At 46.5% G+C, this 23,601-nt stretch overlaps 6 protein-coding genes across 6 annotated transcripts; 2 read left to right on the forward strand and 4 right to left on the reverse strand.

Moving 5' to 3' along the window:
- Positions 1 to 762: 762 nt before the first annotated feature.
- N7478_006270 (putative C2H2 finger domain protein) lies at positions 763 to 1,910 on the forward strand (the record flags this gene model as incomplete). Its single annotated transcript, XM_056922484.1, has 2 exons — positions 763 to 816; positions 1,194 to 1,910. 2 exons carry the CDS (start codon positions 763 to 765, stop codon positions 1,908 to 1,910), a joined length of 771 nt encoding a protein of 256 aa, XP_056780521.1.
- A 1,688-nt stretch (positions 1,911 to 3,598) lies between these two features.
- N7478_006271 (uncharacterized protein) lies at positions 3,599 to 4,741 on the reverse strand (the record flags this gene model as incomplete). Its single annotated transcript, XM_056922485.1, has 1 exon — positions 3,599 to 4,741. One exon carries the CDS (start codon positions 4,739 to 4,741, stop codon positions 3,599 to 3,601), a length of 1,143 nt encoding a protein of 380 aa, XP_056780522.1.
- A 4,353-nt stretch (positions 4,742 to 9,094) lies between these two features.
- N7478_006272 (uncharacterized protein) lies at positions 9,095 to 9,448 on the reverse strand (the record flags this gene model as incomplete). Its single annotated transcript, XM_056922486.1, has 1 exon — positions 9,095 to 9,448. The coding sequence occupies one exon, from the start codon at positions 9,446 to 9,448 to the stop codon at positions 9,095 to 9,097; it is 354 nt and encodes a 117-aa protein (XP_056780523.1).
- A 3,670-nt stretch (positions 9,449 to 13,118) lies between these two features.
- On the reverse strand, positions 13,119 to 14,810 carry N7478_006273 (pyridoxal phosphate-dependent aminotransferase; the record flags this gene model as incomplete). Its single annotated transcript, XM_056922487.1, has 4 exons — positions 13,119 to 13,720; positions 13,790 to 14,075; positions 14,134 to 14,609; positions 14,726 to 14,810. The coding sequence occupies 4 exons, from the start codon at positions 14,808 to 14,810 to the stop codon at positions 13,119 to 13,121; spliced, it is 1,449 nt and encodes a 482-aa protein (XP_056780524.1).
- Positions 14,811 to 16,142: 1,332 nt separating this feature from the next.
- Positions 16,143 to 19,114, reverse strand: N7478_006274 (Rho family guanine nucleotide exchange factor CDC24; the record flags this gene model as incomplete). Its single annotated transcript, XM_056922488.1, has 4 exons — positions 16,143 to 17,503; positions 17,561 to 17,747; positions 17,823 to 18,071; positions 18,140 to 19,114. The coding sequence occupies 4 exons, from the start codon at positions 19,112 to 19,114 to the stop codon at positions 16,143 to 16,145; spliced, it is 2,772 nt and encodes a 923-aa protein (XP_056780525.1).
- A 1,740-nt stretch (positions 19,115 to 20,854) lies between these two features.
- On the forward strand, positions 20,855 to 23,586 carry N7478_006275 (F-box and WD domain protein; the record flags this gene model as incomplete). Its single annotated transcript, XM_056922489.1, has 2 exons — positions 20,855 to 21,086; positions 21,191 to 23,586. 2 exons carry the CDS (start codon positions 20,855 to 20,857, stop codon positions 23,584 to 23,586), a joined length of 2,628 nt encoding a protein of 875 aa, XP_056780526.1.
- Positions 23,587 to 23,601: the final 15 nt, after the last annotated feature.

Below are 23,601 nucleotides of genomic sequence, written 5' to 3' on the forward strand. Positions count from 1 at the left end.
GCGAGTACCCGGTACCAAATCAGAATGAATACAAATCAGTAAGAAATCAGTAAAATAAAATATTTTATTATTTTATGAGAAATAAATAAAAAAATCATGAAAATCATTTCGAGGGAAAATAAATAATAATAATAATAATAAATAAATAAATTCATTATTTTATTCATCAGAACATAATACACCTTTCAATACTAAAATAAATAACCAGTAAATCCTAATCAAATAATATTAAGAAAATAATAAAAATTAAAATAATATAATTAAAATAAATTCACCTGTCCCCATCATCTCCAATCGCGCCGTTATTTCCTTGGTCTCTTTTCCTCTCTTCTTCTCTTCTACTCCTCATCTTCTCTTTTCCTTCTTTCCCATTTCAAACTCTGGAGTCAAAAGCAAAAGATTACCCCGACTTCTGCTTCCTCCTGCACCGTTTCTCTTTTACCTTCCCCCCTCTTTATTCCCTAATCGCCTATCAACACTTCTCTTATTGTCTTGCCCCCGCCCCACCCCTCTTTTTGGCCCTTTATATTGAAGCTCGATTATGCCCCGGGCTCGCCTAAGCACCCTGGCTACTGTTCATCCGGCTTGACCAGGACCAACCCGGAGTCTTCTTTGCGAATCGCATGCGTTGAAGTTCTACCCCCCTGACAACCCTGGAAACCACCCCATTCTCTCCCGTCTTCTACCTGATCTCCGCATCGCCCCAAAAACATCGCGACCCGCTTCTATCCCCGCAACCGTGACAGTCGATCACCGACCATCATGGCTCCTGGTAGTGGGCGCGACTTCAACTGCACTTGGGAACAATGTGGCAAGGTAAGATCTGAATGACATTTTTTTTCTTAAGCTTTTTCTTTATTATTAAAATAGTGAAGTTGTGTTTTTGGGTTTCTGAAATCTAACGATGCGCTAGTCGTTCAATCGCAAGTCTGATCTGTGTCGCCATTTTCGCATACACACCAACGAGCGACCTTATCATTGCACCGTGAAAGATTGCAACAAGAGTTTCATCCAGCGCAGTGCTTTGACCGTCCATTCTAGAACTCATACTGGTGAAAAACCGCACGTTTGCGATCATGATGGTTGCCAGAAAGCCTTCTCAGATGTAGGTTCTTCGATTTCAGGTCTCCTTGATAATAGCCTGCCATTGAACAATTTTGTCGCTGACACCAAAGAATAGTCTTCGAGTTTAGCTCGTCACCGCAGAATTCACACTGGCAAGCGACCATATATTTGCCAAGAGCCCACCTGTGAACGAAGGTAAGACAGCTTCAATTTGGTTCATTATGCAGCATCAACAAACTTACCAAAGAGCGCATTCGCATAGTTTCTGTCGTAAGACAACCCTCACGAAACATCAGCACCGTTCCCATCCCCCAGGATCTTTGACTCGACCGTCATCCGAAGATGCGAACTCCGAGCACTCCTACCACGGGCCTCCAGTGACCGTCTCTATCCCCAACCCCAATGAACAGTACTTGCTCGCTCAGCAGCCCTATTATCCGAACTCTGCAACGCCAAACCACGAATTTTATTCGCCACAAAATGTTCAGATGGGCCCAGTACAAGTCCACGAGGGTGCACATCCGATTGTCCCGCAAAATGCTCCCGTTACGTCGCCAATGAGTATGCCGCACGCTCCACCACCACAGGCGCCTCCCCAACACCCACAGGCCCACCCGCAGCAACATCAGCAATATCTTCAGATGATGCAGCAGCGTTATGATCCTACGCCTCGCACGAATTATATACCAGAATATCATCATCAAGCGCCACCGTATCAGGGACACCAATTGCCGGAGGGACAGCCAATGATGGTGGGATACCATCCTAATTTCCAGTACAAAACCCCTACCCGGATCTTGAATCAACCGGAGGGGACTGACTGGGCTTTTCTGGGAGTAGGATAAGAGAAGATTTTGCATAGAGCTTTCTTTTCTTGAAATTTTGACCGATGCCTTGTGCGATTGATGCCCCGTCACGATTTTTCTATATTCCCGATTCCCCTCACCCCGAGAACCCGGTGACTTCGCATACTGTTTGTGTTGTATTCCCCTGATCGTTTTTTTTCTTCTTTGGTTTTACAGTATACTTTTGGTTTACTCAGATACCTGGGCTATTTTGGGCGCTCTTATGGATTCCCCTGTTATCATTCTTGGTATGGTCTTTTTAACTTCTTTCCATCTTTCCAACTTTTTTTTCCAAATTTCCATTGGAATTTATTTCGTCTATTTTTATTCATTTTGCCTTTTAAATGAAGAAGATGGCGTTGTAACGATTACTATTTTCATTCATTCGCCTCTTCTTTGAATGCTGCGATGGTTTTCTTTATCTCTTTCTCCTCTCTTCTTTTTGATACCTGGCATAAGACATGATTCTCGTCCATTTAAGGACTCTTTCATTATCTGTTCCTAGTTCCTAGTTTTACGAGGTACGAGGTACGAAGACTTTACTTTATTTATCAACTCGAGTGAAATTTCACATGAGATCCGGAATCAACTACTTCAATTTATTGGAATGACGGCCCACCCGAATCCCTACAGCCTCCCCTGCCAGTACAATTTACACCATTTCTCGGCGTTTCTTGGGAAAGGCGCCAGGCTAAATTTGTAGGAATGTCGCTCTTTGCTTATTGGTCATCTTCTCACCCCCTCTTCGGTCATCGGCGCTACCATCCCCATATCATATTCTTGGGAGACTAGTTCCCGCCTACGTAGGTGGAGACAGCAACCCAGACAAGCTCCAATAAGACCAACCCAGAACATTGTTTTTACCAATCATTATGAGCCAGCTATTGCGATCATATGTACTCGTACATAGACAGGGATTGTACAGGAGAGACCCATTCAACTAAACGAATGCAACAAAAGAAAAGAAACCAATCACCTGGGCAGGTACCTCCAAAAAAAGAACTAAAAAGAACTAAAAAAAAACTATAATAGTAGCATGAATGCAGCTTTTTATTTGTCTAGTTACGGAGTAAAACTTCCCCCCCATATTACCGCCGCGTACGAAGTATATCGCCCAAAAGAGCTTTTAACACGAGAAAGGCATGGCGTGCATGAGTCATGTCTTATCTTGGTCAAGCCCCATGCTGATCATAGATTTAGTCAGTTTGAACGCTTTTCCGGTCCGGAAATCGTAGCTTGCCAAGCCTAACATGAAGAGTTCTACGTAACTAGTAAAATTGCCAGGAGCGACAAGGATCTAGGAAGGAAACCGTCGGCTAGAGTAGTAAAGAATGGATTCGCGGCGGGCTTTGGGTGATACTGCGCATCCAGTTTGCGCGTGTAATTACTGTACGGATGGTTATGTAAGGTTGTATTGCAGGGCTAGTCTATTCATGGCGCCCGGGGGATTTTCATTTGTCCAGGCGCTATCTTGTCTAAGGTTGAATTGATCCACGTTGTTAGGAGCCATAGATTTCAGGTTCTGTACCTGTTTTTGTTTCTTCCTTTCCTTTTCCCGGGTACCCGACGGGGTCCACATTAACATCCATGTACAGTGGCGTAACAAAAGTTCTCATAAAACTTATTTTGCCAAGACCCACCTTACGTAATATTCTGCCGGTCAAAACCTCGAAAATATCTCAAATTCTCTAATAGCTAGTATACCACCCTTTATTATCAATAATCTCCTTCACACGGTGTGGCATAGTAATAGCTAAATTCTCTAATATAGAGAGATCAATCTCTGACCAAGCCTCCTGAGCACAGGCAACTAAATATTCGAGAGTATCGTCGTTGTCTGGCATAGTATGAAGCTCCGCATGTAGCTCATAGATTTTGGCTTTTAATAACGCCCAAAGATTCTCAATAGGATTTAAATCAGGAGAATGAGGTGGCCAAACCATTACCTCGAAGTCTTGATCTCTTAGCCAGTCTCTAACAACATATGCCGTATGAACAGGGGCATTGTCTTGCATAAAAACTGCATTTTCATTGCCATTGATTAAGGTTGGAAGAACTGATTGATATAGTTCAAGAATAACCCAGCGATTAATTCCTCCGACAATCTCACCCTCTTCATTGACTGGTGGATAGAGTGGAATTAAGCCAGTTCGACGTCCACAGCCTGAAAAAGCAGCCCAAAACATTTGTTTAACTCCTTTATACGAGAAAGTTTGAACATCGCGAGTTTCAGCCTGATATTTTGGTCTTGTAAAGGTCCATTCCTGACGAGCACCCTTTCCCCTTTCAACTGTTGATTCATCAGACCAGTAGAGTCTTAATTTCCATTCTTCAGGGGTTAAATTTTGCCAGGTTAAGGCCCACTGAAGTCGTTTTGAAGCCCATTCATCAGTTAACTCGGGACGGTACATACATCGCCATTTTCGCATATTTGCTTCTTTGAGAAGGCGCCAGATTGATTGCCGATAGACCTGACAATCACAAGCATCCATTAGATCTTCAATTTTGGTACGTGGATTGCCATAGATTGCCTCAAACATACGATCACGATCATCTTCAGAGATCTTGCGCGGGCGCCCAGATCGCGGCGATGTAGTATTATTTTCTCGCTTATTTTCGAGATAACAAGTCGATGCAATTGTTCCGAAAGGAATATGAGGCAGACGGGCGTGAATTTCTTTATATTTGAGACCCTCTAAGCGTAGAGTAGTAATTTTAGTACGTGTATACACGTCTAATTGCGGACCGCGACGCCTCGGTAGATTTAAGGGTGCGCGGTATGGCGTAGAAGATGGCTGTCGAGGCAGCTGACGCACACGGTTTGGAGGCATATTGAGGATGCTTATAATGTGTTTTTTAACGTGCTTTTCGACGTGATTTTAACGTGTTTTTTTAATATAGTATAGTATATTGTTTCTACGCGTTATTTACCTTGAAGGCGGTAAGCCCTGACCGCCCGATTACTAAGGCTTGGCGAAAATAAGTTTTATGAGAACTTTTGTTACGACACTGTATGTTATCTAATAGCGAACTAATATCCAATGCAGCGGGCCTCCGTGTATTTGTCCTAGTCGTTAAGATGAAGCAACCGGAATGCTACCTACTGTACAGTCTATTTTCTTTTCCTTTACTAGAGAGTTTCACAAAGTTCATCAATCCATGGATTCATCTGATAGCGCTGGAGATATGCATGCAGAAAAGAAAGTATACCAGGCCAAAGCCCGAAATGAAATTATTTTTTGAAAAACTTTTTTGCAACAGGATCGCCATCATGATTTGATGCATAACAGGTGGGATGCCAGATCGACAGTACATAACCCAGAAACCGGAGTATACCTACACATCAGCCACGCGATTGAAGCGACCAGTTCCACTAAGACAGTAAACAGGGCGCAACCACAAATTCGAAAGATAGTAACCTCCGTAGGTATCAAGCAATACGCAAATGGTTACTACAAGCCCCAATCACTATTATCACTCATATCAATACATATGATGGTGGAAAAAAGCCACCAACTTTCCAACAATCAAAACTGCCAATCAAGTAACCAACATCTTCTACCCTTGCGAGACCCAGCCAGCCGCCGCAGCACAAGATACTCAAAGCCTAACTCTAGCGGCGTCAAGCATGGACGAGTTAAAGTTATGTATTTGTCCCGGTATACTGGACAAGCAGGAATCGTGTTGACAGAGCCTGTGAAGGGGGTAGAAAGAAAGGTTGCTGTGCAAGGGCCAAGAAATGGTCTGAACCTTGGCTGGGTTGATGCGCCGCAGCTGCCAGGTCCGTCACCGCTTACTCTCTGCGCGCGCAATCGGGCGACCTGTATACGTGATGCGGGTCAGAATCCGGTTTTTGTAGCCGAGGATGCAGTACGGAGTCATGTATGTATGTACACGCCTATCATTTTGATGGAAGAGATCACAAGATCATGTACTGCGTACAACATGGTAATTTTTTTTATCTTTAAAATAATTTTTCTATCACAATTTCATATGATCTGCGTGGGTAAAAGATTTCACCTACTTGTTAGTACTAGTATTAGGCACAATCACATATTACAGTTTTAGTGTCTTACTCTTCTTGGGCTAGTTCCTTGGTTTCTGACAGCTTACTAGTGTTGGAGTGGCTATAACTCCGTAGAAAATGATATAGTTTTCGTTCTCGTCTAGATTCATGCATTCAAATCAAACCGTAGCAACCTCGGGAAAGCGGCTTGCGTCTTACTACCTGGTTATTTTCGACGAGCACTAGCACGGAAAGAATAGCGGGAAACGATTGGCGTGGATTTAGGTTTATTTTCCGCCCCGAATACAATCGCCTAAAACAAAAAAAAATAAGAGATGGATCACACGCATCCTGGCTAGACTACTGTAAGCAGGAATCTAAGTGCGGAGACGCCGCTGTTCCCATATCTAGCGTGCCTACTAGGTATACGTTATGCATTTATGAACCACGCCAGAAATGGATATTGGTGCTGGGTTAAATTACGCGTAGTTTATGTACGTATCTAGTCGAATCACATCACTTTCGTGAATAATTTGATTCGAGCGGAAGTGTACGGGAGACATAAATTAAAAAAAGAACTATTCAATATGGGGCTCTCTCTCATCCGCTTCTCCGCTTTATCCGTCTTACCCCGGCTACTGCCACAATTGGCAAGAACCTCCCAACTTGAATGGCTTGGTGGAATGCCTGACCTAATCCTCTAGTCTTGCCTAGCCTAAGCCTCAACCGGACCAGCATGGGTTATTTGGGGCTGGGAAAGATGGATTACGTGGAGAAAGAGGCCATGGAGAGAGAAATATGAATTAAGATATCCAATGTTGCTCAGGTTGCATGTGCAGGAACTAGTAAGTGCTAAGAAGGGGCAAAACGTAATAGAAACTTCTGGAGAACACGAACTCAGAAATATTTACATATTGCAAGACATAATTTTCGTTCTTCTCATCCTGGGACTACGTAGGTGGACGAGGCGCGCCGCGGACATCTAAATCGGAGACTTTACATACGTGGCTCATGGAGGAAGGGGCTGCGAATGGCGTTAACTGTATGGATCCAGGAAGTATCGACGAGGTAGTGGAGCTAGTTACTACAACATTTCAAAGTACCGTGTAGGTGGTTCCTTGAGGCTACCAATACTATTTTCTCTCTCTTATTCTTTGTTGACTTCACACGGTTCGCATTGAGGCTGAACGAGATGGGGTTGTGATGTGCTCGTTTCCCCACATTGGCGTCTACCAGGAGGCCTGAGCTACGCACCGTCGATGATTTAGTTGCGTGGTCCAACTTTGTATCGACGGTCGGGTGTTGGGAAACCGTAGGATTTACTGTGCCAACATGGCCAACCCCATGGATGGCCAGTCGGCGGAGGAGAATCAAAAAATTACTTAGCGAGTTTCGAAGACTAATCAATTAACATCATTCAATTCCGTGTACGATACAGTTTTTGCCCCTGGAAAGTGGCAGCCGATTTAACACGTAACGACCGTGGCATACAACTTTCCAGAACTCCTACCAAAAGTCTCGGTGTCTATCTAGGCAAGTCCAAAAGAAAGTACCAACATGGATGAATACATCCCTTCTCCACTGATTGGATTTTTGAACCAAACCCACACTTAAACAAATTAATACCGCTTGAAACTAGCGTTCAGTAGAAATGAAACGAAAAAGAAAAGAAAAGAAAAAAAAAGGACAGGGGAAAAGAAAGCCCCGCCGGCCCCAAGGATACGACTACAACCCCCCGCCACAGGATCCCCGTTTCTGCACTAGCGATCCTAGTAATCGGGTACAGCTTGTGGGGTCCCACGTCGCCAAGGACCCAGTCATGAAAGACATGAGGAGAAACCCACATCCTTTTTCTTTCCACTCTGATTACGACTTACTCAATGTAGACATATCATCGCGTGCGAGCCAAGCTACACTAACATCGTTCGAGATCTCGGGCGATCGTGGGTCCTAACTGGCCGAGGTTGAATTGCCGCCCCCAAACCCTCCCAAGCCCGCTACTGTATTAACGCCAACTCGGGCAAGCGAGTCGAATTCCTTTTTCGGATTAGCGTGCGATGAAACGTGCGATGAATGGCTACAGTGGTGTTTCCCCGAGTCGTAGGTGGTTTCTAAGTGGAGACGCCGAGATGATTAAACAGCCTGTTAGCTGTTTCAATTCCTTGGAGCATATCTTTGTTGTTCGTAGTATACATTCCTTAAATTTGTTTCGTTTATCCATCCGAGATCCGTAGGTAGCGGTGAATAGGCCGCTATTTTCGATGACGACTCCTTTTCATATACACATATCCTTACATATGCTTCATATTCACTTCATAATAATTAACCGGAAAAGGCCAAGACGCAATCTATACTATCATTGGCTCAGGCCATTTTGAAGGGATTCACGGTGGATCTGTCAAAAACATGACATATCAGCCACAAATTCGGTTCGGGACATCGAAACTCAGTTCAAATGCTGGGGCTGGCTTCTGCTCTGATCTACATTTATTTTGGATTTTAGACCTTTGGCCCCTCTTGGCGATTTACATTGTTTCTCATCACCTGGATTAAGAATGAGACTTTTTGCCCAGAAAAAGGGGCAGGAGACATTGGTCACCGAGGTCTCAGGGATAACCCCTGCTAGCCGGTCTGTGCGATGAAACACGAGCAGGCAATGACGACATAGTAAAGGTTGTAGTCGGAGTTTAGAGTCCACGCGCCCGAAAGCTCCATGTCGCTTGTATTGGCGCGCTGCGGGGCGGTGGAGATTGCTTTCGTTCTCGTTTATGGGCTTGATAAGAAGTTTCCGTGTCATTCATTTTGTGATGAGAAATGCCAAGCAGATAAGCAAAACACTCGACCAGGTCAGATACAAGGAAGAAGTTACCAACTGGGCAGACGATTGAGTTTGCTTGGTATTGATGAAATCCGATCGATAAATATGGCTATAACGTCACACGGCAGTAGTGTCGTTGATGGAGATGATTGGTACCGATATGCAGCACGCATAGCGCTAAACCGTGAAAGCTCTCCGTGTTCTGATCAAGACCCATTCAGCTTGGAGGAAGATCATGTACTACGCAAGGGGGCAGAGTGGAAACTAGTGTGAATTAGGGAAGTCAGGAAGGCGATCTTTGCAGGCGATCAATTGGGTGGAAATAATCAGGAGCGAAAGATAGATTGAGCCAATCCATAATTATTTGCTATTCCCAAGCTCCAGATTTGTATATGGAGCTTGGGCCTCAGAACGGGAGACGTTGGGAGACGAGGATGGGGAGAGCTTCTCTTCTTTCGCCGTGCGGTGCAGCACTCCCGCAGCAGGCCACAGGGTGGTGTGTGCGTATTTCCCCGTCGGTCTTTGTGTAATATTTGCGTCGAGCTGTAATACACTGCGGAGTACGCTACTCGACCGTTCCCGAGGCGGGTCCGCTAAGTCGACGGGATCAGACTGGGTTCCCGGTACCTGGAACGATGGAGACGGTGTACGGGCCTTGTATTGGTCGTCATTAAAGGGTGGTATTGTTTGAATGTCATTGTGTCCCTGAACCATACTTTGGCCGTCTAGAAAAGACCCAGAAACTTGGACGGACCATTATTAGTTTGACAGTGGCAGTTAACTTGTTAAAGTTCTTCCCGTATATTGAATCCTGACAATGCGTCTTGGCGAATCGTTTCAATGGTCTTTTCCAGATCTAGTCTGTTTATCTTGGATCAAAGACGCTGGAAACCTTCGGTCATCAGTGAGTAACGCACCCATACACCAATACACCTACCCACCAGACCCCGAATGATATAGGGGAAAAGAAAGGGGACACCATTCAAGCAGCGTGGAAAGGGAGTGGAGCACCAGTATAGAACCGTGTAACCACCAGAAAAGACTAGAAATCCTCTTTTTGCACAGAATGAAGGACTAGAGAGAGAAGCGAGGCCAGATCTGCAACGCGCGCAGAAGCGTCCAAACTAGCAAGGCGCCAAAACAGAGATGGATCCAGTACGGAGTCGAAACAAAGACTATCGCCGAATTAGAAAGACGCAGAAACAAGCTTCTGGGGGAAATGATCTGGTGGGCCTCAAATTGGGGCAGTGTTGGTGATTTCGATTGAAACCAAGGGAATCCATACGGGGACACCTTTCGCTCTCCACCTTTTTTCCACTAACCAGTAGACTTCATCGAGGTCACATCGTTGCCCCATGAGGCAGGACTGAATTGAACTAGAATACGAGCGATCGACACTGATTGGACCCGAGCCGACTACGTACCCAGTGGTAGCAACATCTGTGCGCGGCTCAGGCCGAACCCAAACCATCTCGGCAACTCTATTGGGTTGGATCCGTGAATGGAGACGATTTGGACAAGAAATAACCAGATACAGTATGGATTTTATCGTAAGATTCGATTTATGGTCGTGGGGGTAAAGTATGAAGCACGGAGAAGTGGAACATCGAAGTTACCAGATCATGGCTTAGCATAGCGTGGGTTAATGGTCTTGCGGCTCTAGACCCCTTGTCACTATTTGACCATGGTATACATCTACTGCCACATGGCAATCCCCTTTTTCTTACTCTTATTTGAGTCGCTAGTGAACTGCGAGTCATATCCTATATATTGCTCGTCGTAATGTGAACATCGTCATTCTTATTGGCCTAAACTAGTATTGATCGTCTCTCGTGATTCTTCGTGTTCATCCGAATCCATGCCGTTGTATCTAACTAAATCAGTATCTATACTACGTGTATCAAGCGACTAGAAACTGGCGCAGTATAGAAATAGGCTATAATACCCTTAGTTTTCAATTTCAACGATGACTTTTTACCTGCTTGGGTTGTCGAGTCCGAAGCCGTTGTGGAGCCGACGTGGCTAATATTTCCATCTCGCTCGTCGGCAAAAAAATAGTGGAGATGTCTTTCGTTAAAGATTAGGATAGCCAAGAAGAAAAACTCAATATGAAGCTGTCAAAAAAGAATTAAACTAAAACATTCACCAAATGATACGCCAAACAAATTCACAGTCCAAATATGGCTTCATTCCACGGTTCTGGGCTCCATGCCTCTTAGAAGTCCGGTTACGGGCCCACATCGTGACCCCCAGAGTTGACTAAACTGAATTTGGAAAATCTAGACGAAACAAGGTCTTTACCACATTTGATTGGGTGGGTCGTATATGCATTAGCTTTTTCTGTGTTGGCTTCAAATTATGTCCTCAGTATCATTGGTTAATGTTTTGGTGATTGTCTCCATTTTAATAATTGCCTTTGCTATTTTGGGTGTATTTTTACTGGTATTATGTACTTGTATTACCGAACCGAAATGGCCATATCTCTTTCTAGTAACTCCGTTATAAACCTACTCCGTATAGTCATCTAGTTTTCTTGGATAATGACTAGAATACCTAGATCGGGTGGCGCTTCCATCTACGTATAGTGTTAGAGAGTGCCTCGTATTCGCGATGGATTTCAGAGATACCAAGACGAAGAGTGATATCGACATGTTGCCATGTTGCATTGGGGCCTTCGTTTGGTGTAAACCTTAGTCAAATCTTGTAAGTGTACGAGGTTCTGTACTCTAACGGAATATCCATATCAAGAGGCACCGAGAGAGTTCAAGGGACTTGGTCGGTTTATTTAGCTATTTACTTCAATATGAAATATTTCATGTTACTCAATGAATGTTCGAAGGTTCGAATTATTCGACTACTGAAGCTTATTCATTAAAACTAATAACATCTTATAGTGAAAGTAGTTGATATTCCGGATTATATTAATCTAAAGGTCATTCCCTGATGGAGCTCTTTTCAGCTCACCGTGGCGATAATCTTTGAATTCAAAAATGGGCCTGTATTTGGTGCATTGGACTGTAGATTATGTAGTCAACCTCACTGCTTAGGGACCGAGCTTTCTGTGGGTATAAAATGTCAAATCACCCGCGTTTCTCTTTGGCAAGCCGAGGCTAACTGGTATCTTGATTTCTATTCGAATCCTTTATACCCAAGTAGTGTACTGATCATTTAATCGTATGCTTTACACAAGCTGGCTCTGGTATTCTCTTTTATTGTCAAACGAAGAAAGCATTTCCCGAGTATTTGGAATGACTCGTATCCAACAGTAATACCGCGGACTACTATATGGATTTGATTAAGGGGGGTTTATTGGAAAGTCGCTTCCGGGCGAAGTACCGCAATGATGACTGTAATGAACGCCGGTATTCTTTACAGGAAGTCTGTTGCACATTTTGATACAGATAGGGTTTCTGGGATACCATGTTCTGTACTATATTCTAGGTTCATGAGATGATGGGACGAGCTCGACTTCAAGCCTGAAATTTCTTGCGAATAATCGCATATCTCGCATGATGATTTGTTTCATACGATCTTGCCTGGCAAAAAGAACAGAATAGAGCGAACAATATTCGGTAGGATTTTACCTCTCTTCCAGCAAAATAAGTTGTTTCTCATGGTTGAAAATAAGATCTCTCGGTAACATGGTTCAAACTCAACGCTGCAAGTATCCACGGCTGGTTATCATTCTTAAAGGTAAGCAATGTCAAGGTAGCAGGCAATGTTTTTTGCAGATGAGAGGTGATCAATGACTCTCATGTCTCGTCCAAGAGACTCTATGAAAGGTATGTACAGACTCCTTTTCCTGGAACCCAGTCGGCTGACCTCGAGATACCAAGATAAAAATTGGATAACAACCGGAGACTAACTTGAAATTGCCACTGGACAAAAGCGTATGTTTGGAAGCTGAATCGACATTGGATACAAAAGAAAAAATGCCAATCCCGATGACCTTCTGATGCATGAGGCTGGCTGAAATGGTCATTTGCAGAGCAGCCACGTAGTGTCAGCTGTCGCATGGGAGTAAGAAGTATAAGTGGCATGATATAGGTCGATTTGGAGTGTTTTTAGCCGAGCCGACGAGAGCCTCAACTTATGAGTGATCTCAATCAAATACCTACATGAAATGATATTTAATTAAGTATTCCAAATATGGCTGGAGGGACTGCTACATTTGGGACATAATTTATCGTGAGAAAGATGATTAGAACTTTAAATGCAGAAAAATTCATTCAAAAATGACCATCTATCTCGCTTTGCTCTGCTAAGTATTCGTCAAGCACAGCTAGACAAGTCCAAAACGTCAAACATAATCATTAGTCCGAGAAATGCAACAAAGCACTCCCACAGTCATGCGTCATGAACATGAACATGTCTCTGAATAAATCTAATCATCAGAAACAGCAACCTCATCCTCCCAGTGGGTTTTTCCCATCTCCCGAGCACGCTTAATAACACGCTCAATGCCATCCAGACCCTTCTCCAGCACATCCATCTTAGGTCCGTAACTCAAACGCACAAAGTGGTGGCAAGGAGAATCGAACAGATCACGACGCTTAGCAGGGTTAAGATCGAAGAAGATACCAGGGACAACGATAACCTTCTCAGTCAGAAGGGCGTTGAAGAAGTTCAGTCCATCGGAGATGTTAGCCTCCTTGGGCAGGGGTGGGTCGAGAGAGGTCAGGTCCAGCCAGATATAGAAGGTTGCCTGGGGTACGTCTTGGATGCGGAATCCAATATCGTACAGACGCTTCATGACGAAGTCGCGCTTTTCACGGAAGTGGAATTGCAGGGCCTTCATCTCCTCGCGGACGAGGGATGGCTCCAGCATGGGAATGGCGGCTTCTTGGAAGGGAACGTTGGCACCACCGTCTAGGTATGAGCCGGCAGAACCGAGGGCATCGACGAATTCCTTGGGTCCGACGATCCAGGCGATACGCCAGCCTGGTAGACGGAAGCGCTTGGTGAGACCGTCGATTAGGAGGACGTCTGGAGTTTATGGGTTAGTGGGGTTGGTTTGGTTGTGAGATTGGATAAGAGAGTTAAGGGAAGACTCACCATCCTTGTTGACATCAACGACGTGCTCAGCACCACTGATGGTGGAACCGTCGCAGTCAGTGGTATAGTTGTAACCACCGTAGAACTCGTCCAGAATTAGAGTGGCACGGTCACGGCAGATATCCTGAATCTCGGCGAGTTCGTCGTGAGAGACGAAGTGACCCGTAGGGTTACGAGGGTTAGATGTGAGCAGCACCTGAGTACCACGAGCGATCTCCTCGGCGATCTTGTTGGGGTGAATGTGGTAGTGGTCCTCTTGAGACAGCGGCATGGGAATGGGGGCAATCTATGATGATGCAGAGGTCAGCATATGCCAATTCCATTTCTCCATGACTTTGACTTACGTTCTTGAACAGTGACAACATCTCCGAGTACGCAGAGTAATCGGGAATAGGGAACGATAGGTAAGAGTTACCCAGGATAGCAGCGATACGAATCAAACCCGCACGTCCACCGGGCACAATACAGACATTTTCCCAGGTATATTGACTCTCCTTTCCTTGACGATAGTGCTCGTTATACAGACGGGCAACGGCCGCACGCAGAGGCTTGATACCGGCGGTCGGGCCATACTCCCGAGCAGCGGAGGTGATTGGGATCGACGTCGGGCGGGGGAAACTACCCTCGATCCCATCGTCGGCCTCGGGGGCACCTTGGCCTAGATTGGCCCAGTTGTGAGGATCCTCGGCGTATCCGTGCTCGGTAGCACGTTCCGTGCACCAGACAACACCGGTAGAAGCACGGGAAGCATCGAGACCAGCGTGGGGTCGGTGACCCTCGTGGGCGGTACGGAACTGACGATGAGTTTCGGAGCGTTGCTCTAGTGGGGGACAAAGTTAGCGGGGTTGACTCTTGTTGATTTCTTGCTATTCCATATATCTTCTCCATTGTATTGAGGGGGGTCAATGGCTGAAATTTCCATCAATAGGTACTTACCGTTCTCAGAGAGACTCTTGCTAGCGGAGAAGCGGCGGTCGCTAGAAGGACGCAAGATGCTCACTCGGCGACCGGAGAACGACATGCTTGGCTTTTCTTTTTTTGTGTTTAAGAGATAATGGCTGATGTGACGTAACTCACAGATGAAGAAATAGAAAAGGGGAAAATAAAAATTGGATAGGAAGAAAAAAGAGGGGAAAAAGGTGTTGACCTTGTTTAACTAGTTTTGGTTCCCACTGCAGTCACCGATGAGGTGGCCCTCTCCGTTGGAACGGTGTGAATGCTGAACCACGATTCGACGAATCCACCGCACCTGGCTCTACTCTACGCCGAAGTCCCCGCAGATCCAAAAGGGGCGGAATATGGAGCACGGAATACAATGAGACCTGAGAGTTGTTTCAACTGTTGGGCACCAAAATCCTGGTGGAACTTAACTATTGCTACAACCCCGCGCCGAAGGATTCTATGAGGTCGATCTGCAGCCTTTTGGGTACAATAGAGCTTATGTAGATTCCCCGGACTTCAAGAGGATCTATCACTTTGTCTGTAGAGTCTGTAAGTCTGGGGAAGCTGTATAACTTTTAGCTCCTGCAGATTTCATACATGATACATGTTAGCTCTATGCCAAGCATCGATAAGTGCCGAGATTAGAAAAGAGACCGGCATCCCGATCGGCATGACGCCACGAACAATACTATTGTAGACTTCTACTGGAGTAGTAAGGAGTACAATGTAAAACGCACACATATAAAATTTCAAAGATCAAAAAAGATCAACATGGATTTGCCAAAATCGCTCAGAACCCTGCCCACGTACAGGCTGTCTCCTCCCAAAAAAAATAAACTATCAAAGTATGCATACATCATAGAAGGTGCTTCATACGTTCATGGACATTCAGCGAATTTGTAGATCAAACAAGACATTCGTGCACTCCCCGCCACGGGCGATCCGAGGTTAACGGGACGTTGAAAAAAAAGGGTAAAAGTAAATAAATGGGGATAAATAGTTGTCCAACAAGACAGGCCGCCGCTTCATGCCTCCAACACCGTTCATGCCACGTTCAAACTCATTATGCAAATGCATCCCTTGGGAGATCAAAGAAAATTCATAGCTCGTCAAGGGTAAAAATGAAAGAAAGGGGGAACGGATGGGGAGCTCGTCTCTCTCCAAGAGTGGCTGCTCAACAGACCCAAACCAATCCAGTTGGGGAAGATAAGATGGGGGAGGGAGGCGAGAGATAAATGGAGAACAAGCGCCACAGTGATGCAATGATTTCAATGAAGACAAACGTATATGGACGTTCCCCGGGGAGATGATATAGGGGGAGGGAGGGATCAAATAGAAAGAAAATGGTGGGAAGGGGAAGCACATTCAACAAAAAAGGGTACGTAATTGGTATAGTGGAGAGTACAGCCATTTAATCCACAACTTGGCAGTACAATTCGATCTCACCAACAAGGCCCTTCGCTAGCATATCGCGATGCTGCTCACGCCATTCCATAAAGGCGAGTTGAACAGCCTCGTCACTGTCAATGGTGACGAAATCGCCGTCCTCATCTCGATAACGTAGGCGAACAGTCTTATTGCCGATGGATCGATTTGTGAACCGGGCCAATTTGGCATCCACACGATCGGTCAGGGAGCGGAAGAGGATATTAGTCGCAATCACCAACGTCACATAATTATCATCAAAGTTGACCTTTGCCTTCAGCTGCGTCGGCATAAATGGATCACCATCTGCCTCTTGAGTCAACGGGGATGTGGCATGTTCAGAGAGCTGACCCGAAATACGAGACTCGTTATACTCTGGCTCCGAGAAGTGTGTTGGGTGATGCGGCTGCGTGCGAATGGGAAGCTGACTGTTGGTGGGTGAATTATTCTGGCTTCGGTTTACTGGAGCTTTCATATTGGCCATGTGTGCGGGGATTGGCGGGACAGGAACATTGTCAACCGTTTGCATTGTGTGGGCTCCCATGTATCGACGCGACTCGGGAGGTAAATTGTTGTGATGATGGATGTCAGGGCTGCTAGCGGAGCGCATGCGCTGAGCGGTTCCATTAGAAGCAGCCTGGGGCCCGGAAAGGGGTGGCAAGGATGGACGCTGATTACCACGGCCGTTTGGTTGCGGAGGGGGGAAATACCCTGTGGGTGTGCTGCCATCTCTTGAGGTTGCCCGAGACAATGCTGGCGCGGTATAACGATTACTTTCTTCGTTCCAAACTGATGATGCAGAAGTAGAGTTGGTATTTTGACGGCCAAATGAGAACCCGGTCGACTGGGAACTGGAACGTGTGGACGGGGTCTCTGTTGGTGAAAAATATGAGCTCATGTTGCGGTCAGTGGGTGACATGTTGCCAGCACCTGAGAATTGGGTATGGACAGATAATGTCGGGTCAGTGCCTCCTGCATATCGTGGCCGCCCATTAGGATGTGGAACGGAGCCGGTGCTACCACCTGTTGCTGAACGAGTTCTTAGACTAGTACTGGACGCATTGCGACTCATTGGGAATTCAGAGTAATAAGCCCCGTCCTTGTTCACATCATCAGTTTCAAACTCTTGCTGGTATGGATTCGGTATGTTGGCCATGTTTTCCATATAGGTAAACTCGCTGTCAGAGGTGCCAGTATTCCGCAAAGTGCGTCGCTCCGATTGAATTGCCCGTTGCGTATCGATATCCTTGTACCAATTGCGCATGGTATCTTCATTCACATAACGAATAATGAAATTGTCGACCACCCCGGGATCACCCTTCCAGAAAATTTGAATGCGGTAAAGACCTAGTAGCAGCGTTAGCAACGTGCTTTTTTTCTAATCGCAACACAACATGTACTAACCGGGCTTTTGAAGACAGACAATGTCGGTGACATTTGCCATGTAAATTCGACCCTTTAGCTGAAGACGCGCCTTTCCTTTGGCTGTAAGAGATGGCTTGTCTTTGTTCATCATGAGTTTTGTTTTCTGCTTATTCGGGTTGATGTCTTTGCAGCACAGAAGGATGCGCTCGAACAAGAAAATGTGATACTAAGAAGTGCTATTAGCAAATAACCTCTTGGGGGTATTGGACGACGGGTGCATAGTTAAGTCATTGGGACGCACCTCTCTCTCGTTATCCTTTCCACTATCTCCCTTGACCACCGCAAATGTACCAAAGCGAAGGAGCTCTCCAAATGAGTCCATCTTAAGAGCCTTCCAATCATCTACTCGCTCGGACAAGTCGACTACGGCTGCAGCCAAGTGTTCCTTGTGAATGGCTTCATTAGCCGAGTCGAGGGCGTTCTGGATGGAGTCGATGGCTCCCGTGATATCTGCTTTGAGTTGCTCATCCTCCAATTGTTTGCGCAGCTCCTAAAAAGCAGCGAAAAATACATTAGTCAACTTGAAGGGGTCCGGGAGAGAATGTGAGATCAATTTACCGATAGCATGAGCGGATACCTAGTCAAACGCTGAAAGGGCTTGACGAAGAAACCATTCAATGTCTTAGGTTGCGCAACCATTTGCTGAAGATCGATATGGCGGGGTGCGTTCTTAATTTTATCCCATTCCTTCATACAAACCTCATCGCAACGCATTTGATTCGCAATGAATGGTTCATATTGTTGAAAAGCGTCTTCGTTAGCCGAGAATAGAAGGCCCCAGTTTTGCATACTCTCGGGAAGAGCATAATGTTGCTCCATGCGAATCAAGAACCGCTGGGCAAAATCCAGCAAGTTATTGAGATTCAAGAAGATTGAGTGGCTTGCATCACCTGTCAGAGCACCAGTCTCTTCCAGTTCCTTCTTGAGGGCCTGCAAGTTCTGCAAATGGTGGACATAATCGCGCTCAGTTTCCAGAAGTTCCTTGAGAATGTGCTCGCGTTTAGTGAGCTTCACAGCTCCTTGTACATTGTCCGGGGCATCTGTCACAGATGGGCGCTTGAGTTGCCCTTGCATCTCGAGGATATCCACTACGCGATTAACCATCTTGATCACCTTTATAAAACCAGTTGTACTTTCACCATAAAGATCTGTGATTAAGAAGCAATCTTGCTGAGGAAAGGCCAAATCCTGCAGACATGCCTGCAGGAATTTGAATGTGGCTGCTTTGGGACGCTTCGCCTCGGGGACTTTGACTGGGTCGACAGCCAACGGCTCATCTGGACCAGACGCATTGTAGATGCTGAGCAGGGGATAACCATCACGGAGGCAGCCCCACAGCGCAGCTACAGGGTCTGTGTTTCCCCGCTCGCGATCCTCGTCGTCCATCTTTTCCAGCCATGGTTCAAATGTAGGCACCTCTGAGAGTCGACGTTTCAAGTTGACACAGCTTTGATAGATCGATTCACCACCGCGTCGGTTGATGATATTGTCCTCGGCGATCGGAATTCCGCTCATGATGGCGGTATCGATCATGTTCGAATACCTCGACCGGGTAAATGAGTCAGACCAGCCAGGCTCAGCTCGAATCCGCGCAGCAGACTGGGGATATATGTATATATGAGCGGGGGAATCGACGAATGTCGAGCCGACGGGATGCCGATCATGTGTTTCCCGCGACAAGGTTGGTATAGGAGAAGGGGGCTGCACCGCGCGCAGAGAGGGCGTAGAATGTTCGGTGGAATTCCGAGAACTTGGCGAAGGTGTCACGTATGTGTTACCACGAGTGGCGAAGTCGCTGGGCGTGTATAAGCTGGGATAAGCCTGCTGAGAAGATACAGGGACAAGGATATAAATCGACAGAAACCCGAATCTCACGGACGCGCCGCCACTTTCCTCCGAGGGGCGGTGACCCAAAAATCCAAAAGAAAGGTAGGGAAAAGAGGATTCCTTTCACAAACGGCGGATCCCAGTCTATGGGGTTGCTCGGTATGTTTGACTTCTTTTTTTAATATCTAAGTTCTCTTCTCCGAGTCGGAAGTAGATACTGCAGCCGGGCAGATAGTAGCCGACTCACGGAATAAAGAGCGGTTTTCGAAACCCCCTGTTGATAAGGCCACCGGTCACTAGGACTGCGGGAAGTAGCCAAGGAGGGAAAGAGGAAGATTCAACTTCCAACAAGATATATTAGCACCCTAGTTACCTGAATCAAGGCCAACAGACTCAAAATCGAGGGGCAGCGATGATTGAGCAGAGGGAGAGGAAAGGAGGGAGCGGAAGGAGAGGACTGTTCAGTTGCCCGAAGCGGTTTAGCGCGTGTTCCATCTCGGGCGGTGGGATGTGGGGAGGGGCACGAGTCTCATCAACCTGAGACGAAGGACTTCTTCATGATGCTACGAGTAGACAGAGTTTTAAAAAGGTGGAAGTTCGAGAGTTCGATTAAGTGCTTAGTGGGAGGGTCTCTAGATTATATCTGGACTTAATTGGAAAGGTGTGTATACTACATAATCCTCCAAAATGTCCCAGTAGGGCTCAAGCTGCTTGGAAAGTAACCCTCGGAATGGGATCGACCCCCCTTATATTTGGGTGGGCTCCAATCTATATGTAGTACATTCTCAAGCCACTGATTAATATACTGCAGTAGTATGAGATTATTACAGATAATAATTAGTTTAGACGACCATTCCGAGTCTAAATACAGTCCATATTCAATTTCAACTTGACATATGATATGTTATCAATCTCTTCTGTATGTACTCTATTCATCCCATATAACAGGCATGACTGCCTGACCATCACGTGATCTATGTTTGAGTCTGCCATTCCAAACGAACCATGGACAATGTTTATTGATTTCGGCAGACTTCCATTCTCAATCAAATTCATTTTGCTTTCTCTCCTTCCGAAATCACAATCAAACCCCCGTGCGACCCGATTCATGGTTTATGGCTTACACTTTCTGATACATTGACTGCTCTCCACCCGATCTATCACTTTCTTCCAAGTGGATCCCGCACCTCCGTGACGTGACATGCAGGCCAACGCGAACCTCCATCATCTATTCCTGTGCAAAAGGGTTCACCACCGTGTGGGTTCCAAGACATAGAACACAGCGACTCTTTTATTTTTTGTCCCTCAGCTGGCGTGGCCAGTCCCCAAGTCCGGACTGTGTTCATTGCTGAGCTAAACCCTCACCCGTCGTTCATCTTCGCCCCCGAAACCTTGAGGCATCCTCACTTCGAAGCCTTACCCCATATTGTCTTGCTTATAGCACTCATGGAGGAAGATCAGGCACCAGACGCCTCTTTCCATCAAACCATTCGCCTTCAGACCACAACCCTCCCGGCCTTTCCGACATACACTGCGCCGTCCACTCTTTCACCATCTTTCAAGGTAGACGAAGGCTACTCAGACGATACTCGCAGCCAGTCAGACAAAGAGCCACCTACAGAAAATGCCATGATGATTCCAGAATGGGTGCTTGCCCAACGAGAGTCCGATAGAGCTGGTAAGTACTGCTTCTATGTGAAGGGAGAGCCTTCAACCTCCCCTCCCCCTCCCAAAGCCTCTTTCGAAATTCCCACCCGCTCACATGCAGCCCCTCAACCACAGAACTTGCATACAGTCTCCTGCGATCGCTTTCAACTTCCACGATTGCTGGTGTCGTAGAACGTCTCACTCCACTACTGCACATGGACCCCGTCGTCAAGCTACCGCCAGAATTAACATTCGAGATATTTTCCTATCTTGACGCGCCCACCCTTTTGAATGCGACCCTTGCATCCCGTTCCTGGCGTAACCGAATCCTCGATTCTGGCCTCTGGAGGGTGCTCTACATCAATGAAGGTTGGCGGGCAGATACACGTGCGATTCAAAATTTCGAGCAAGAACATTCAGAGGCATTATCTCCTCAAAGCCGCAAATCACGCCCAAGATACTCGGAAATTGATATTGGAGAGCCAAAGCATAAAAAGCGCGTTCTAGAAACATGGCTTGCATCAAGGCGTGCTAATGGCCTAATTCCCAAGAATAACAGCGGCCGCCTCCATGCTGAAGCCGATAACGAGGGAGACCACCATATGACTGATGTAACCGGCTTTTCCTCTCTGCCCTTCAACGAAATGGATATAATACAACCTACCTCCTCTCATCATTTCATATCCAACCTAATACCACCACTGTATTCATCTTTACTTGTTCGACGCTCGAATGGAACAGCAAAGATCAATTGGGTCCACCTGTACAAGCAACGTCGCCGACTCGAAGCGAATTGGCATCGAGGTCGATTTAAGAATTTCCAGCTACCCCATCCATCATACCCAGAGGAAGCCCATCGAGAGTGTGTCTACGCTATCGAGTTCCAAGGGAAATGGCTGGTTAGCGGGAGTCGTGATAAGACTGTTCGCATCTGGGATTTGGAAACCAAGCGATTGTGGCACAAGCCACTGGTTGGACATGCCAAATCAGTGCTATGCCTTCAATTTGATCCGACCCCCGAAGAGGACATTGTCATTTCCGGCAGTAGTGACCGCTCTATAATCGCTTGGAGATTTTCCACGGGCGAAATGATCCACCAAATCACGAATGCGCACACTGATTCCGTTTTGAATCTCAAATTCGATAGTCGTTTTTTGGTAACATGTTCGAAGGACCGGACTGTCAAAGTTTGGAATCGCCAAGAACTCTCAGTGACTGATGAGAACTACCCCCGTATCTGCAGGGGTGGCGGTGCTACCTATCCTTCATACATTGTTGATCTCAATGAAATGGCACCAAATATTTTGGAAGCTAGCTTGGCAAATGGCCATTTCAAACCATTAGAACCTTATTCGCGTCTGATGACAATTGAGGGCCATGGCGCAGCCGTGAATGCCATGCAACTTCATGGTGATGAGATAGTTACAGCTTCGGGGGATCGTATGATCAAAGTTTGGAACGTTCGTACAGGTGCATGTTTGAAGACGTTGATGGGCCATGAGAAGGGGATTGCATGCGTCCAATCTGATAGCCGAAGAATCATAAGTGGGAGCAACGACAACACTGTCCGAATTTATGACCACATTACTGGGGCTGAAGTCGCAGTTCTTCGAGGACATCAGAACCTAGTCCGTACTGTCCAAGCAGGGTTTGGTGATCCTCCGGGCGCCGATGAGGATTTGCGGCGAGAGGCGTTGGAAGTGGAAAACGCATTCTGGAAAGCACATCAAGATGGCGACCCTGTTGACCTAGGTCCCCGGGCCTTACGGCGTTCCGGCTACACGTCAAATACCGCCGGGTCTCGCGATCCCCGTGATATTTCTGCCCTGGGAGCAAAGATCCCGCCAGGCGGTGGAGGTAGTGTTTGGGGCCGTATTGTATCCGGGTCCTACGATGAATCTATATTGATATGGCACAAAGATCGGGACGGGGCCTGGACCATCGGTCATAAGCTACGCCAAGCCGATGCCATTGCAAATGCCGCGCGTGCCACTCTAACACCAGCCGCACGAGCCGCTGTCTCAGCACAAGTCCAGCAATTGCAGGCAGCACAAGTTCTCATGACTTTACCTGCGGCTCAAGCTCCTGCAGGTACTTCAGCACCGGGCCCAGCTGCTGTTCCCGACTTTGCACCCATTCTTGGTACACCTACACCGAGTACCGAAGTTGTCTCGGAACAGGACGACATGAGCGACGGCATGCCCCCTCCTCCTCTTCCCGCCAATGTCAATCCAGCTCCTATCGGGCTTGCACAACAAAATAATACGCAGCAGCAGCCCCAAGAACTTCAACAGCCCCAACGTCCTCAAATCAACCCACAAGCCCTACAACAAATCATGGCCCACCATCATCACCATCACCATGCACGTCCCCGTGTTCAACCTACTCCACCCACTTCGAGGGTCTTCAAAGTACAATTCGATTCTCGCAAGATAGTCTGTGCAAGCGTGGATCCACGTATTGTGGGTTGGGATTTCGCCAACGACGACGAAGATATCATCGACGCCTGCCCCTTCTTCGAAGGACTTTGAACCTTCTTCTCCTTC

The sequence above is a fragment of the Penicillium angulare genome (assembly GCF_028827245.1).
Source record: "Penicillium angulare strain IBT 27051 chromosome Unknown utg000004l_segment0_segment0, whole genome shotgun sequence".
Lineage (NCBI taxonomy): Eukaryota > Fungi > Ascomycota > Eurotiomycetes > Eurotiales > Aspergillaceae > Penicillium > Penicillium angulare.